This window comes from Musa acuminata, chromosome BXJ1-9, assembly GCF_036884655.1.
Source record: "Musa acuminata AAA Group cultivar baxijiao chromosome BXJ1-9, Cavendish_Baxijiao_AAA, whole genome shotgun sequence".
Lineage (NCBI taxonomy): Eukaryota > Viridiplantae > Streptophyta > Magnoliopsida > Zingiberales > Musaceae > Musa > Musa acuminata.
Genome location: NC_088335.1, coordinates 43,593,151 through 43,607,580, shown reverse-complemented (window position 1 = coordinate 43,607,580; position 14,430 = coordinate 43,593,151). Strand labels below are relative to the sequence as shown.

Below are 14,430 nucleotides of genomic sequence, written 5' to 3'. Positions count from 1 at the left end.
ATATCCTAGAGATCGTTTTCCAAGCATAGTACTATCAGGGTCATATGGTTTATACTCAAGCCTCGTTCTAATTGGATTCTCTTAGAGAACTCTTTCTCTCCCAATTTGAATAATCCTGACCAAGGATTTGTCTAAGCAAGAATACATAGAATATTCCTCTCATGACATTGAGAGTGGATGATCCTCTATTGAAACTCAATAACCCTCATAAGGTTAGTCGTCACTTCCAATGATTGGCTATGCTAGATATGAAATTGTTAGGCCTATAAGTCCAATATCAAATAGTAGAGTACTCATATAGGAGATCCTTAGTGTCTCAAGTCTAAGGACCAGATACATTGTTGGGACAACGGAAACAAACAATGAGGTATCATCAACCATCTAGTATTCCGTGAGCAGATCGATCAATAAACTCACTCTCCAATGAGTACCTACACTATATCCATAGTGTCCCCACATAAGCAATTATAAGTCCAACCATTTCCATCATATGGACGAGTATTCAATACACTAGTGTATCATGTTATCTCGATGTCCCTCCCGAGTAACCTATGATCGAGATTATTTGAGGTATATGTTTAAAGATGAATCAGTCTCATTATCGTTATATTATCCCGATCCGATTGCCATTGTACATATCCATGGACATCACAATATATGTAATATGTAATATAAAATGAGAAAGACGTCAAATATATAATAAGTAAAAAGAGTGTGTATCATATCACATGTACCATCACTCACGTGATTGACTTGCAAGACACCTATGACTAGCAATCTCCCACTTGACATAAAGTCAATCACCTACGTGTTTGATCTCCATCAGACCTGTGTGATGCTCAAGGACAATATGAGATAATAGCTTCATTAGTGGATCTACAATATTATATTCGGATGTAACTCTTTCTACCACTACATCTCCTCGAGCCATAATCTCTTTGATCAGGTAGAATATCCTCAGAACGTGCATATACTTCTAATAAGACTTTGGTTCCTTTTCTTAAGCAATCACCCCGTTATTATCACAATATAAGAGAATCGGCTCTTGGCTGCCCGACACGACTCCCAAATCTATGATGAATTTCTTCACCCAAACTTCCTCCTTTACTGCCTCTACTGCATCAATGTACTCCGCCTCTATAGTCGAGTTAGTAATAGTATCTTGCTTGGAACTCTTTCAATATGCTGCTCCTCAATTCCGGGTGAACACATAGCTTAAATTAAACTTGCTATCATCGATATCAAATTGAAAACTCGAGTCAATGTAGCTTTCAACCCTAAGGCTATTTCCTCCATACACTAGTAAAAGACTCTTAGTCCTTCTCAAGTACTTAAGGATACACTTTACTGCCTTCTAGTGTTCCAAACCTAGATCCGCCTGATATCTGCTCGTAACACTTAAAGCCTACACTATATCAGGCATGGTACATAGCATAACATACATGATAGATCCTATCGTGAGGCATAGGGTATCCTATCTATGTCGGCACTTTCTTTAGGAGTCTTTAAGGATATACTCCTAGAAAGTGATATCATATATCTTATCGGTATGAGACATCTCTTGGAATGTTTCATGCCAAACCTTTTTAGCAATGGTTTCTATGTACCTAGGCTGGGACAAGCCAAGCATCCTCTTGGATCTATCTCAACAGATCTGAATCCCCAAGATATAGGATGCTTCCCCTAAGTCCTCAATGGAGAATTATCTAGATAGCCAAGTCTTTACTATGGAGAGTATTCCTATATTATTTCTAATGATTAGGATATCACATATAGCACAAAGAAGGTGATAGCACTCACACTTACCTTCCTATACACATAAGGCTTATCTTCGTTCTTAACGAAGTCATAAAATTTGATCGTCTCATCAAATTTTATGTTCTAAGTTCGAGAAGCTTGCTTTAATCCATAGATAGACTTAAGCTACATACACACCTTATTTGGACTTTCCTAGGATATGAATCTCTAAAACTGTATCATATACATCTCCTTATCAATGTTACCATTGAGGAATGTGATTTTTACGTCTATCTGCTAGATCTCATAATCATAGTGTGCTACAATAGCCAATAGAATTCAGATGAATTTTAGCATAACTGCAGGTGAAAAATTTTTATCATAGTCAACACATTGCCTTTAATTATACCCCTTAACTACTAGCCTTGCTTTATAAGTTTTTACATTTTCATCTACTCAAATCATCTTCTTAAAAATCCACTTGCGACCAATGAGTACAATACCCTCAAGTGCATCAACAAGGTTCTAAAATTTATTGGAGTACATGGAATCTATCTCAAAATTTATGGCTTTTTGCCACTTCCCAAAGTTTATACTCGTAATAGCCTCCTTGTAGGTTTAAGGATTAATATCCTCAACATCCTCTCTTCTGATATGTCTCGCATATCTCTCAGGAGGATTGAGTGCTTTGTCGAACCCACGTAAAGTAAGAACTTATGTGCTAGATACCTAAACAAACTCAGGCTGTGGAATTATGCTTGAGCTAGGTTATCCAAATTCGCTCAACTCTATCATGCTCTTATTGTCTCTACCAAGAATATGTTCCTTCTAAAGGAACACCGTCCTCTTGACTACAAAGATCTTTTGGTCCTCGGGATGATAGAAATAATACATATAAGTTTCGTTGGAATATCCCACAAACTTACATCGTTTCATCCTGGATGCCAACTTGTCGGGATTGTATCTCTTAACATGGGGGCAAGACAGCCCTAAATCTTAACAACCTTAAGATTGAGCTTCTTCCCTTTCCATATCTTATATGGTGTAGACACCATTGACTTAGTTGAAACTCTGTTCAGAAAGTAAGCTGCAGACTTTAGGGTGTATCCCCATAATGAGATGGGAAGGACGATGAAACTCATCATAGACTATACCATGTCTAACAATGTGTGATTCTTCCTTTTTGATATACTATTAAGCTAAGATATATAAGGAGGTATCTGTTGAGATAGAATTTAATAATTCTTGAAGAACTAGATGAACTCTGTACTCAGGTATTCACCTCATCGATCTAATTGAAGCATCTTGATACTCTTTTTAATTTTATTCTGTATTTCATTTTTATACTATCTGAATTTCTCGAAGGCTTCGGACTTGTAATTTATTAAGTACATGTACCTATACTTAGAGAAATCTTTAGTAAAAATAATAAAGTAGGAGTAACCACCTATGACCTAGGTTGACATGAGACCACACACATCGCTATGTATGAGTTCTAGTAACTTAGTGGCTCTCTCTCCAATTCCACTAAATGGGGAGTTGATCAATTTTTCATGAAGGCAAAGGTTTAGAAGTTGCATATGACTCATAGTCGAATGAATCTCGTAGATGTGAGCTAGCCTACAATGCAACAGGTATGTACTATTCATCTCATCTCGTTTTGTCTTGGACACATCTATATTTATGATATGTGGAGTAATGTCTAGCATAAATAAACTATTATGTAATGTTCCTCTAGTAATGATCTAATCATCTAATATTATTGAACAACTATTATTCTCAAAAACTAATTTATATCAACTAACTATGAAATAGAAATAATATTTTTAATAATAAAATGAATAAAGTAACATACATACAATGCAATAGTAGCTCCACCAAGCAGATGTAGAGTGACATCGCCAACAACTATTACAACAACTTTTGCTCAATTGTCTATCTTGAGGTCTATCTCGCCTCTCGCCAATCTCCTAAGTTTTACCAGAACCTACAATGAATTATAGATATAATAAACACTCATGATATCCAATACTCATGTATTATCATAAGAATCTAACAAGTGGAGATTAATTATGAATATACTTGAAGCTTCTGAAAGCTTTTCTTTCACCTTCTCTTTAAGATACTCTTTGTAATTCCTCTTCCAATGCCCGTCTTTGCCGTAGTGGAAACACCGGCCTTTGTCCTTTGTCGGGTCCTTCTTAGTAATATTTACTTTACTCGGTTTGCCATTGCCCTTCTTAAGTCACTTCTTTGCCTTCCTTTTCTTTCTAGTCTTATCAGTATAGAGAACTAACTTCTTTTTCTTGATGGTATTCTCTACTTCTCTCAATATATTAAGGTGCTCAAGAAGAGTCATATCATGTTTGTTTATATTAAAATTTATAATGAACTGAGAAAATAAATCTGGTAGAAACTGAAGCACAAGATCCACACATAGATTATCCTCGAGGATCATTCCTAGACCCGTGAGCTTCTCTATCTACTCAATCATCTTAAGAATATGGTTTTGAATCGGTGTTCCCTTAGTCATCTTGGCGTGGAAGAGACTCTTGCATATCTCATATCATTGAGTTCTTTTCTGTTCCTCTAACAATTTACGGAGATGCATGAGAATAAATCTGACATCTATCTTTTCATATTACCTTTGTAACTTGCGAATCATGGAGCCCAACATGTAACATTGAGCAAGAGTGGAGCCATCTATGTACTTTACGTATCGAGCGATCTCATCCTCGCATGACCCTTCCTCAGGTATAAGCATTACTATGTCAAGGACATACACGATTTTCTCTGCCATAAAAATGATTCTCAAGTTCCAGAGTCAATCTGTGTAATTTGGACCAGTGAAGCAATTGACATCAAGTATGCCATGTAAGGGATTTAAAAATAATATTTTATAAAAATAAATATACAATAGAAATAAATAATATATAGATTTTATAAAATAAATAAATAATCAAGATATGGTCTTCTATCTTAATCTACTCCCATTATTTTCTCGCGAAATACATAACTCCCTTCGGTATGTGAATCGAAGACCTCCAACAGATCTCTATTGGGGATCGAGATCTAATCGGTATCTTAACATAACCTCGAGGGATTCAATCAATCTCGTTAAACCCAAAAAGGTAGGCAACTCTTGCTGATCATAACTCTTTGTGATTCTCATCTTGTTCGGCCTCCGAACCATTATGGCCTTTAGGGACTCGACCAACCACGATGTTCGGTTAAGTCATCACCGTTATAAGATGAGTTTGATTCGATGATATAGCCTCAAGTGACTCACCAAGTATATCACATCTTTAGGTTACCGATGACATCTCTATGTCATATATAAGATCTCAAATCGCAACATAAATGAGCCTCGAGGGACTCCACCAACTCAACTTACATCAGTAATCAATTTCTCTCTATAATGATAGAAGGCCACATGGGTCAATCTAATCGTCTCATGTTTACTGACTTAATATTATAGAGAGAGGGGTTTTGATTCGATCTTCTAATATTATGTATCACACACATGTATATTTAATATATATCTACATCGTATATAAATATATATACATATTTAATAGGTATATAATCAATCACATATAACATGTGCAATCATACAAAATGATCATGGACCATAGCTTAATATGATCAAGCCCGAGCCAATGGGCTCAATCACTTACATCATGATTTGTGTGCAATGATATATCTCCATGTTTTATGATTGTCTATTTTAATTCGAGGACAAAAGATGTTTGTATCTTGTGTATCGCACTTTCACCCTAAGTTTTTTTTTTTTTCTTGGATGAACATGCACAAATGAGAGGCCTTAGGATGCAATCGACCCTATACGCTTTTTTTTTTTATCTTAGGTGAACATATTGCATTTTTGATATCAAATATTTTTTTTTTAATCCTGGATTGATGCTACATATGCAAATGATAAGCTTTAGAATGCGATTGGCTCTGCAGATACTTTTAATCTTGGGTGGATCATTATGCATAAACGAGAAACCTCGGATTGTATCAGATACTTTAGATATTTTTTAACCCTAAGTGGATGTATCATGCACAAACGAGATACTTAAATTATCATATACTTTAAATGCTTTTGATGTTTTACATATGCATCCTACAGAAAGGAGATGTTTTGGGTTATATTGGATACTTTAAATATTTATGTCCTAAGCTAACGTATCATGCACATATGGGATATGTTGATCACGTTAGATACTTTCTTTCTTTTTTTTTTTTTTTTGTCATGAGTGAACACATGGTGCATAAGGGGGAGGGGTTGGATGCATTGAACACTTCAAATTTTTTTATTAAAAAAATATATATCATGCATGCATGAAGGAGACACGTTAGTTATATCTCATGCTATATGCACAAAGATATTTTATATATTTTTGTATTAAGTTATCCAACATAAACCTTGGTATGGTGTTGCGAGTGAAGACATCGTCAAACGCACAAGGAAACACTTGTGTTAAAACTCATACGGTTAGGGGCTCGCTCGTGAACTCCCACCCAATTGTCATTTTCGGTAGAGTAAAAAAGAGATAGGACGACGATACAAGACAAAGATGATAATGGGTCTAACGAAGATAATTTTGAGTCTGGGGGTTTCAGACGAAGAAATGGGTAAAATAGTTTTTTTTATGAGATTAGAGATTCTATATAACAAATTTTCAAAAATAATTTTTTTAAAAAAATTAATTCGAAAATCAAAGAAATATAAAAAATAGTTAAAGTAGGTCATCCATATTTCAAGCCTACTACAGCAAATGACATCAATCCACTCCCAACGGTCACGAAGCCAGCCGAATAATATTAATTATTTTATATATAGTATAATAATAAATAAATGTCTTCCAAAATGCCAAAGACATGACATCAAGACGATTCGCTCTTTCCCGTTCACACTCGTCACACAACAAAAGCCGCCGCTTAAAGCGCTCACTCTCTCTCTCTCTCTGTTCCTGCCTTCACTTCCTCTTCCTTCCATGGCTTCCTCCCTTCCCCACCTCTCCGACACCGATGACGACGCCGTTAACGCCGTCATCGCCGAGGCGGCCGATCTATGCGCCCTCGAGCAGATCGCCGCCCTCAACACCGCCCACCTTTCCGACTCCACCCTCCTCCCCTCCCACCTCGAATCCCGCTACCGCAAACTCAAATCCCTCCCAGCTTCCCTTCCCAATCTCTCCACCCCGCATCCCCCTTACCCGCCGGAGAAGGAGAACTTCCCCGATGCCCTCGAATTGAATCGCGCCCGGAACCAGCCCAACTCACCCGCCGACCCTCGGAAGCCTGAGGAGCCGATTGCTGGCCGAGACGACCGCAAAGCCGAGATCTTCCCCCTTGACAACGAAGTGGCCGCGAACAAGGCGGAAGCCAAACCAAAATCTGGGTTCGGTTCCTCGCCCTCCTTCTCGTTCGATTCCTCGGGAGAATCGTCGCCTTCGCCGCCGCGGCAAAGGTGCTGCTTTGGTTACTCGCCGAAGAGGGCGCAAAGGAGGAAGGGGAAGGGGGACGATGTGCTGTCAGAGCTGGGCGTCCTGTCTCTTAAGGAGCATAGGAAACTAAAGAAGGCGTTGAAGGAACAGGAGAAGGCGATGCGGGAGTCTGAGAAGATAGTGAAGTGGGTGAAGCAGGCGTCGGCGAGGATGAACGCTGCTGCCATCGACGAGTTGCTGAGCGACGACGAAGAGCTCAAGTGATGGAATGCATATAAGAGATGACTCGGTACCCCTTTCTCTATCTGCAAATGAAGATGATGTTGCTACATAGTCTTTTAGTGTTCTTTTAGCGGAGAGTTATGCATGCTAAATATATATGTTTTTCCTCCCTTTTTTTCCTGTGAAATGGATGAAAAGATATATGCAAATCAAATCAATGATCTTTCAATTTTAGGAGCATAAGGATTTAACATTTCATGTTTCCTGCCATGCATTTTACTTCTTGATTGATTTATTTGATTCTGTAGACAGATCAGAAACATAAGCAACAATTTTTAGTGAAGGCATAGCATAATGATAAGGATGACCATAGTTGTTGCAAATATACAGTGCCTGTTTCTTCTTTCTATAGTAACCTATGTTGAATGGTCTGTTTCATATCTCTATATTTTCATGTAAAATGCATCTCATATCTGAATAGGAAAGGGAATTTCTGATTGGAATTCAGGATCATCAAGTCCGTAATTATGGATAGATGCTGCTGAAAGATATGCTTGTTCTCCCAAAGATCAGATTATGAGTTTAATTAATCAGACTTGGAGTTCCAAGTTACACAATGTAGTGTCCTAATGCCATAGGACAATCTAGTTCTGTACTATATTCTTCGAGTGTGAGACCAAATTTAGTTCAAACATTTTGATCAAATTAAATTTTGAGATATGTTGTTGATCTTTTAGTCAACCCAAGAAAAAGTGGGATAAATCCATCCTTCTCTTTTATGATTCTGAAAACAATTGGTGTACAAATTTAGGATTCATTGTACTGTTGAGTGCAGAGAAAGACATTCACTATGAACATTGGGCAATGAATGAATCAGCATTTTTAAGCAGAAAGAATCCTCTCACTGAAATGGTTAATGTTATTCTTAGATTCCTAATTACAACTGGACCCATTGTAGAGGAACTGTTTTGTGGATGCATGTTGATATGATTGAGTAATCCATGCATTATAGACTGGCTGAGTCGTTTAGGATTAATCCTGTAAGGAGAGGTTAAAGAAGACCTTAAAAACATTTTTATTAAAAATAATAAAAAAGATATTTAGGGATCCTTGATTTAATGAGAGATATTTACCTTACACAGAGTTCGATAATAGGAAAAGATCTATGTAATCAACCTAAAATAGTTGGGAAATTAGGAGATGTTCTTGCTGTTGCTGTTATCAATCCATACATTATAAGATTGTTAACTGGGGATCATTCATCAACAGTAATCAAATGTGAGATGGTTGCTTGTGGTAACAGTAGCAGGAAAAGTATGTATTGCAACAATTTATCTCAAAATACCTACTGGACCTCTAAGCCACTTTGTTGTCAATCCTAAGCAAGCATATGCTCAAAATACCTATCATATGGAAGATTATTCTTTCTTGAATGAAAAAAAATGTTTCAAACTATGTTTGACATGATATTTTGGATAAGAATGCATCACAAAGAAGGATAAGAGAAGAATGAGAATGAATGATGGCTCTTATTGTCAAAACAAAGCTTACTTTGAACTCAACATATGGAAGATTATTCTTTCTTCAATGAAAAAAAATGTTTCAAACTCTGTGTGACATGATATTTTGGATAAGAATGCATCACAAAGAAAGATCAGAGAAGAATGGGAATGAATGATGGCTCTTATTGTCAAAACAAAGCTTACTTTGAACTCAACATAAAAACAATTCTCTGCACCGGAGCTCAGATCATTTTTTTTACGGACACAGATTATTGCTAGCTAGCATTGGCTTTCAACTATTAAATTCTTATTTCAGCAGTTTGGTTTTGCTGTATGATGATCAGCCATGCTACATACAACTCACAGCTGGTGTCTTCTGCTAGCCAAAAGTCAAGATACTTATTCTCCTTGCTTCTGAAACTTTATTGGACTTCGAAAGCACCGGCTGAGTGTGATCACTCTCAGAAATATATATATATATAAGATAATATTATAAAAATATTTCTATAAATATAAGACGGTGACAAACATTGACTATAAAAAGTAGACGACAAACATAAAAAATGATAATAAATAGTTTAATTAGTGAAGCAACTCGACTGGCGATTATGCTTGCATTTATTCAAATATTACACACATCATCATCATCATCATCATCACATACATGAGATGCAGTGGATAACTGAGCAGCGTAGATCCAGAGTCTTGAACTACTGCATGGCACAAGATGCAAGTGGGATTAAGAGATACTTTGTCACATGAGATTGTAAAGATCATTCTAACCAAAATTATATATGAAGATTATTAATATCACACCAAAGTCCCAGACCAAATTAGTTTGTCACATGAGATTGTAAAGAATATTCCAACCAAAGTTTTACATGAGGATTAATATTTATACCAAAGCCACATCCATCCTCTTCTCACAGCTCGCGGATTCGAACCGTCAGATTTATTCGTCCTTCATGGCGATCTATTATCTTTAGATGAAGCCTGATGCACTCAAGTAATACCTGAAAAAAATAAAAAAACCAAAGCCATCCATGAGTGATGTGCATCTTCTATAGAAATATGCCCATTTCTGGTAGCATTATGTAAAGTTACCAAGGTCATCAAACATGTTGACATTTTCCACTCTTCCCAACTGCAAAATGACATCAATCAAAGCTGGCTTAGACAAACTACTGCATTTATCTTGATGAACCAATCCATCTGACTATAAAAAATCAACTCCATGACAAGTTCCAATAACCATGTCAAGAGCACAATTCTACAACAATGTTTTAAGAGTAATAGATGAAAAACCAACACAAATCTAGACTAAGCACAATTCCAGTGAACTACCATTTGTAGTATCTTCACTTAGTTCTCATCTAGATAAGATCACTGAACTTGAAAGGAGAAATTGAGTTACCCAAAGAATTTTGAGCTAGGAAGGCAATTTGCATTTAGGAAGACATTTTTTATAAAAACCACTCACACAGTGTAATGCATCTGATAAATTATTTGAAAATAACATCCTTTAGGGTGGCGAAAAGCAAGAGAAGGAACATACAGAATGTGTGACCTCGAATAGCCACTCGTAGCCTTGATTTATTATCAGAGGATGGTAAATGAGAATGTGAACTGATCCAATTTCCATTCTTGGTCCTGTAGTTTATTAAATCATCCCACAAAAAATTAAATTATGAAAGAGCCCTAGTAATAAAAAAAAAAAATCTTCTTTTCTTCCAAGGAAGGTGTTTTTGTGACAACTAGAACCATGAAACTATCATACACAACATGTCACTTGAGCAAAACAAGGAAAGAAGCCATATCTAACAAGGTTCTGATACACTAAATTCCAGATTAGCTCCATTACATGCATGTATATAAACAAGATTTCACCAACTACCTAGTTACCTGAGGAAAGGTAAAAGGAGCCCTCTATCTAATACTCCTATTAAGTGTCAACATTGGTACAAGCCTTCTATTTAAATCCTTCGTCTTAGCCACGAGCCATGTTGATCCATAGCATCCCCTACTTCTCTCAAGTCCCTTGATAGAGAAAAACATGACTAGATTTTATGTAGAAATATAAAACTCAAACTAGATTGTTCACTTTGCATGAAGGCCTTGGGTTCTGTCATCTTCAATGGCAATTAGTTACACAGGCAGTCATGATATAGTAAACCATTAAACACATGTAAGATGGCCATAAAAAATATATGGAGATTGGTTATTTTCATTGGACCATGAAGTTCTAATTAATAAATGACCATAAGAAGAAATTTCTAGTTAACATCAAGGTAACCAAACTTTACATGAACAAGAAAGTTGCATGAGATGCTCCACTCTACATAAATTAAAAACTAGACATGTGACCATAAATTTACAAATCAAATCACAATCTCATGAAGTCAAAGAGGAATTCCAAAAATAAGTAATGTCAATCTACAACAATTGGAAAGGTAACACAACAGAAAGGAACTAGAGAGTGATCCACAGACTTGACATTCAAAATAACAACTTAAAGAGGAAATTTGCAAGAATTTCTTGTAACAAAAGTACATATTCTTCAATGATACTAGAATTCCTTGTCAATCTGGGCCTTATTACTGGGAAGAATGATACGTTGGAGAAAGATATTTGGCAGCAAAACCAGCTCCTAGCTTTCTAAAAACAAAGAGAAATAGTAAGGGCAGAACCAAACCAGAAATCAACTAATACACCTGCCAATTTCTTCACTTATCTTGAACACCACATCTGTCTGTTCAATGGATCAAGAAAGAAGCAATCTTGCAATTTCCATCACAACCAGAGTTACCAGACACACCAAATCAGTATGGAAATACGAAACACAGATCTACCTAATTGTTACTCAAAAATCAAGAGAGAAAAAAAAGAGGAAATGACAATGTAACCGATGTTCAAAACTCATCAGCCAATAAATCATGGCAGAGATTCCAATTGATGAATCGATTGCGGAGAAATGCAACGCCAGACACAAAAGAACCTCAAGGAGACTTCAATCAAATTTAATCGAAAGAACAAACCCCAAAGGCAACCGAGCTCAATTAAATCGAAAGAATCTATTCTAAAGGTCAAAGCTTTCCGCTGTAATAGGGGGAAACTGCTCGGATAGAGCGCAGAAAAACGTCGTGACCTAAAACAAGGCATCAATCAGCAGAACGGAGGGAGAAAAACCTCCCAACACGAAAGACAAGGTTCGAAACGAACACCAAGCGTCGAGATCCAGCAAGCGGGATCCGCAAAAACACGGGGATCGTCGCTTCCGCCTCCGATTCAGTTGGTGCAAGGCGGGAAGCGGCTCGTCCGCCGGCGGATCGCGGCGTTCCCGACCTGCACCAAGCGAACCAGAGGCGGCGGCGACTGCCAAATATGTAGCCTTCACCGGCAGCGCCGGCGGCGGATGAAGCTTTGGGGAGGCGACGACGGCCAACACATGGGCGGTGTTATTTATCCGCGAAATGGATGCGTCCGATTGTGACACGTGGCATCACTCGAGGATCTAATATTCCTATCAAAAATCGTCTTTGCATATCCATCTTAAAAATAAGATATTTATATTGGAAATTCCTTTTACTATGACAGTTTCGTTTTAAGAATTTTTAATATTTTAAAAATATTCCCCTATTTATATAAATATTTTTTTATTTTTTTTTCTTCCCATATCTTTCTTTTCATCAAAATGATGTGACAAATATTATCATTATATGAACTATAATATCGTTGGACGACAATGGAGCAAAATTAGCATAGCTGGAGTTCTCATAAATAAAATAAGAGATTATACGAATAAGAGTATGATTAATAATGTAGGGGTTGTAAATAGTAAAATTATATTTTTATTATTTTTATAGGTTTAAAAATAATGTATTCACCCTTAATAAAACTTAATATAATATTTATGCCCTTTCAAAATACTGAAATATCACATTCTAACCATAACTAATATTAATTAGTTTAAAAATAAAATTATATATATATATGTGTGTGTGTGCGCGCGCGTGCGTGCGCGCTAAACTTAAAATTAGATGGATTATTATATGAATAATTCTCCTATATATAAATATTCAACTTTTTTCTAAAAATCAAAACAAAATCTATTGCAATTCTTTTCTTAATAATTTAAAAGCTTGCATATATACATTGATGGATGTTAATGGGAGAGAGAATTTGGTTGAACTATGGTTCTATTGTTTCTTCACCTTCAATTCCTTTAGCAAAAGAAGATATATAAAAATTTTAAAAAAATATAATATTTTCTCAACAATAAAACCTATATTTTCTTAATAGAAAATAAATTATAGAGCAAAGATTAGTAAATAGTTGAAGAGAAATAATAAAAAAAAAGGATGAAAACAATAAAGCCTAGAAGGAACATTAGAAGTAATATAATAAGGCTAGTAATGGATCAAGATCTACCTTAGAACTCCCTAGAATGACTCAAACCCAATCTGATTCTTCAGTGGGTTCATTATATCTCAGTTCATGAGACAGGATCACACAAACTTGCCTGTCTACCAACAGACAAGCAAGAGAAAGCAGACTCATATAATTGCCACCCTTCCTTGACAAGGAGTTCTTAGTGTTCCATTTGTCAGACAAGCAAACCTCTCAATTATCCAATCATTTCCAGTCTCATCTGGAGACTCTTCCCAGGATGGAGTGCTTGCTTCATCCACGTAAGATAAGACTTGCAGTGAAAGCAGTCAGATGAGACTTGTGATGGAAGAACTTGAGGTCTTTTTTTATGCTGGACATGTGAAAAGGGACCAGATAGATTCCTCTGACCACTGTTTGAGATAGGAGTAAGGCACAGTGATGACTTCAATGTAGTCCACAGAGACAGACACACAGCATGAGAGCACATGCCATGCCTCTGTCCACACAGGAGCAGTGTGTGTGTGTGTGTGTGTGTGGCCTTGTCCTCATGTGTAGATTTTTCTGAAGCAGGACAAGAATCCACCAAGAGTCTATGACTTCTTGCACAAGGATTGTTGTTATCTAAGCTTGAGAGGGAATAAGTGTCCTGCAAGTCACATGGCTGAGAGTTTGGTGGACATGACAACATTGACAAAAGTGTGCAAGCATGACTGCCATCTGCTTGGTGTTCACCATCTGTGTTCAATGATTGAAGCCCATGCAGCTGGAAATTGCAGTAAGCTTGGCTGCACAACATTCTTGCTATGACAAGAATTCTTTCTCAGTCTTGGACAGACAACAAGTGATTGAGCATGAAGGGGCCTAAATTTTCTTGATTGAAAGAATATGAAGGAAATAGTGAGAAGAATAGTTACTGCAAAGGTGTTTGAGCTTTTCAGAACTTTCTGCAATGGGGAGCAGCAGCATGACAACTATGACAATCACATCTTTCCATTAGATCAACTTGTGAGAATAATTTTATTCCTATAATGTGTAGTTAACACACTGCTTTATCAAGTAGGAAAATAATAGTATGGTCTGATCTCAAAGTTTAGGATTCAGTTCCAAGTAGGATTGACTCCAAATCC

General features: G+C 36.6%; 1 protein-coding gene and 1 long non-coding RNA gene across 2 annotated transcripts; one reads left to right on the top strand and one right to left on the bottom strand.

Moving 5' to 3' along the window:
* Positions 1–6,657: 6,657 nt before the first annotated feature.
* On the top strand, positions 6,658–7,665 carry LOC135593657 (uncharacterized). Its single transcript, XM_065083861.1, has one exon. It carries the CDS (start codon positions 6,738–6,740, stop codon positions 7,452–7,454), a length of 717 nt encoding a protein of 238 aa, XP_064939933.1. The 5' UTR covers positions 6,658–6,737; the 3' UTR covers positions 7,455–7,665.
* A 2,008-nt stretch (positions 7,666–9,673) lies between these two features.
* On the bottom strand, positions 9,674–12,421 carry LOC135593656 (uncharacterized). Its single transcript, XR_010479756.1, has 2 exons — positions 10,019–12,421; positions 9,674–9,927 (listed from the first exon to the last, which is right to left on the bottom strand). It is a non-coding gene; the product is annotated as an uncharacterized LOC135593656 (long non-coding RNA).
* Between the last annotated feature and the right edge of the window lie 2,009 nt (positions 12,422–14,430).

Excerpts from the sequence above, each read along its gene's own strand:
- LOC135593657 (XM_065083861.1), top strand. The coding sequence starts at position 6,738 with ATGGCTTCCTCCCTTCCCCACCTCTCCGACACCGATGACGACGCCGTT.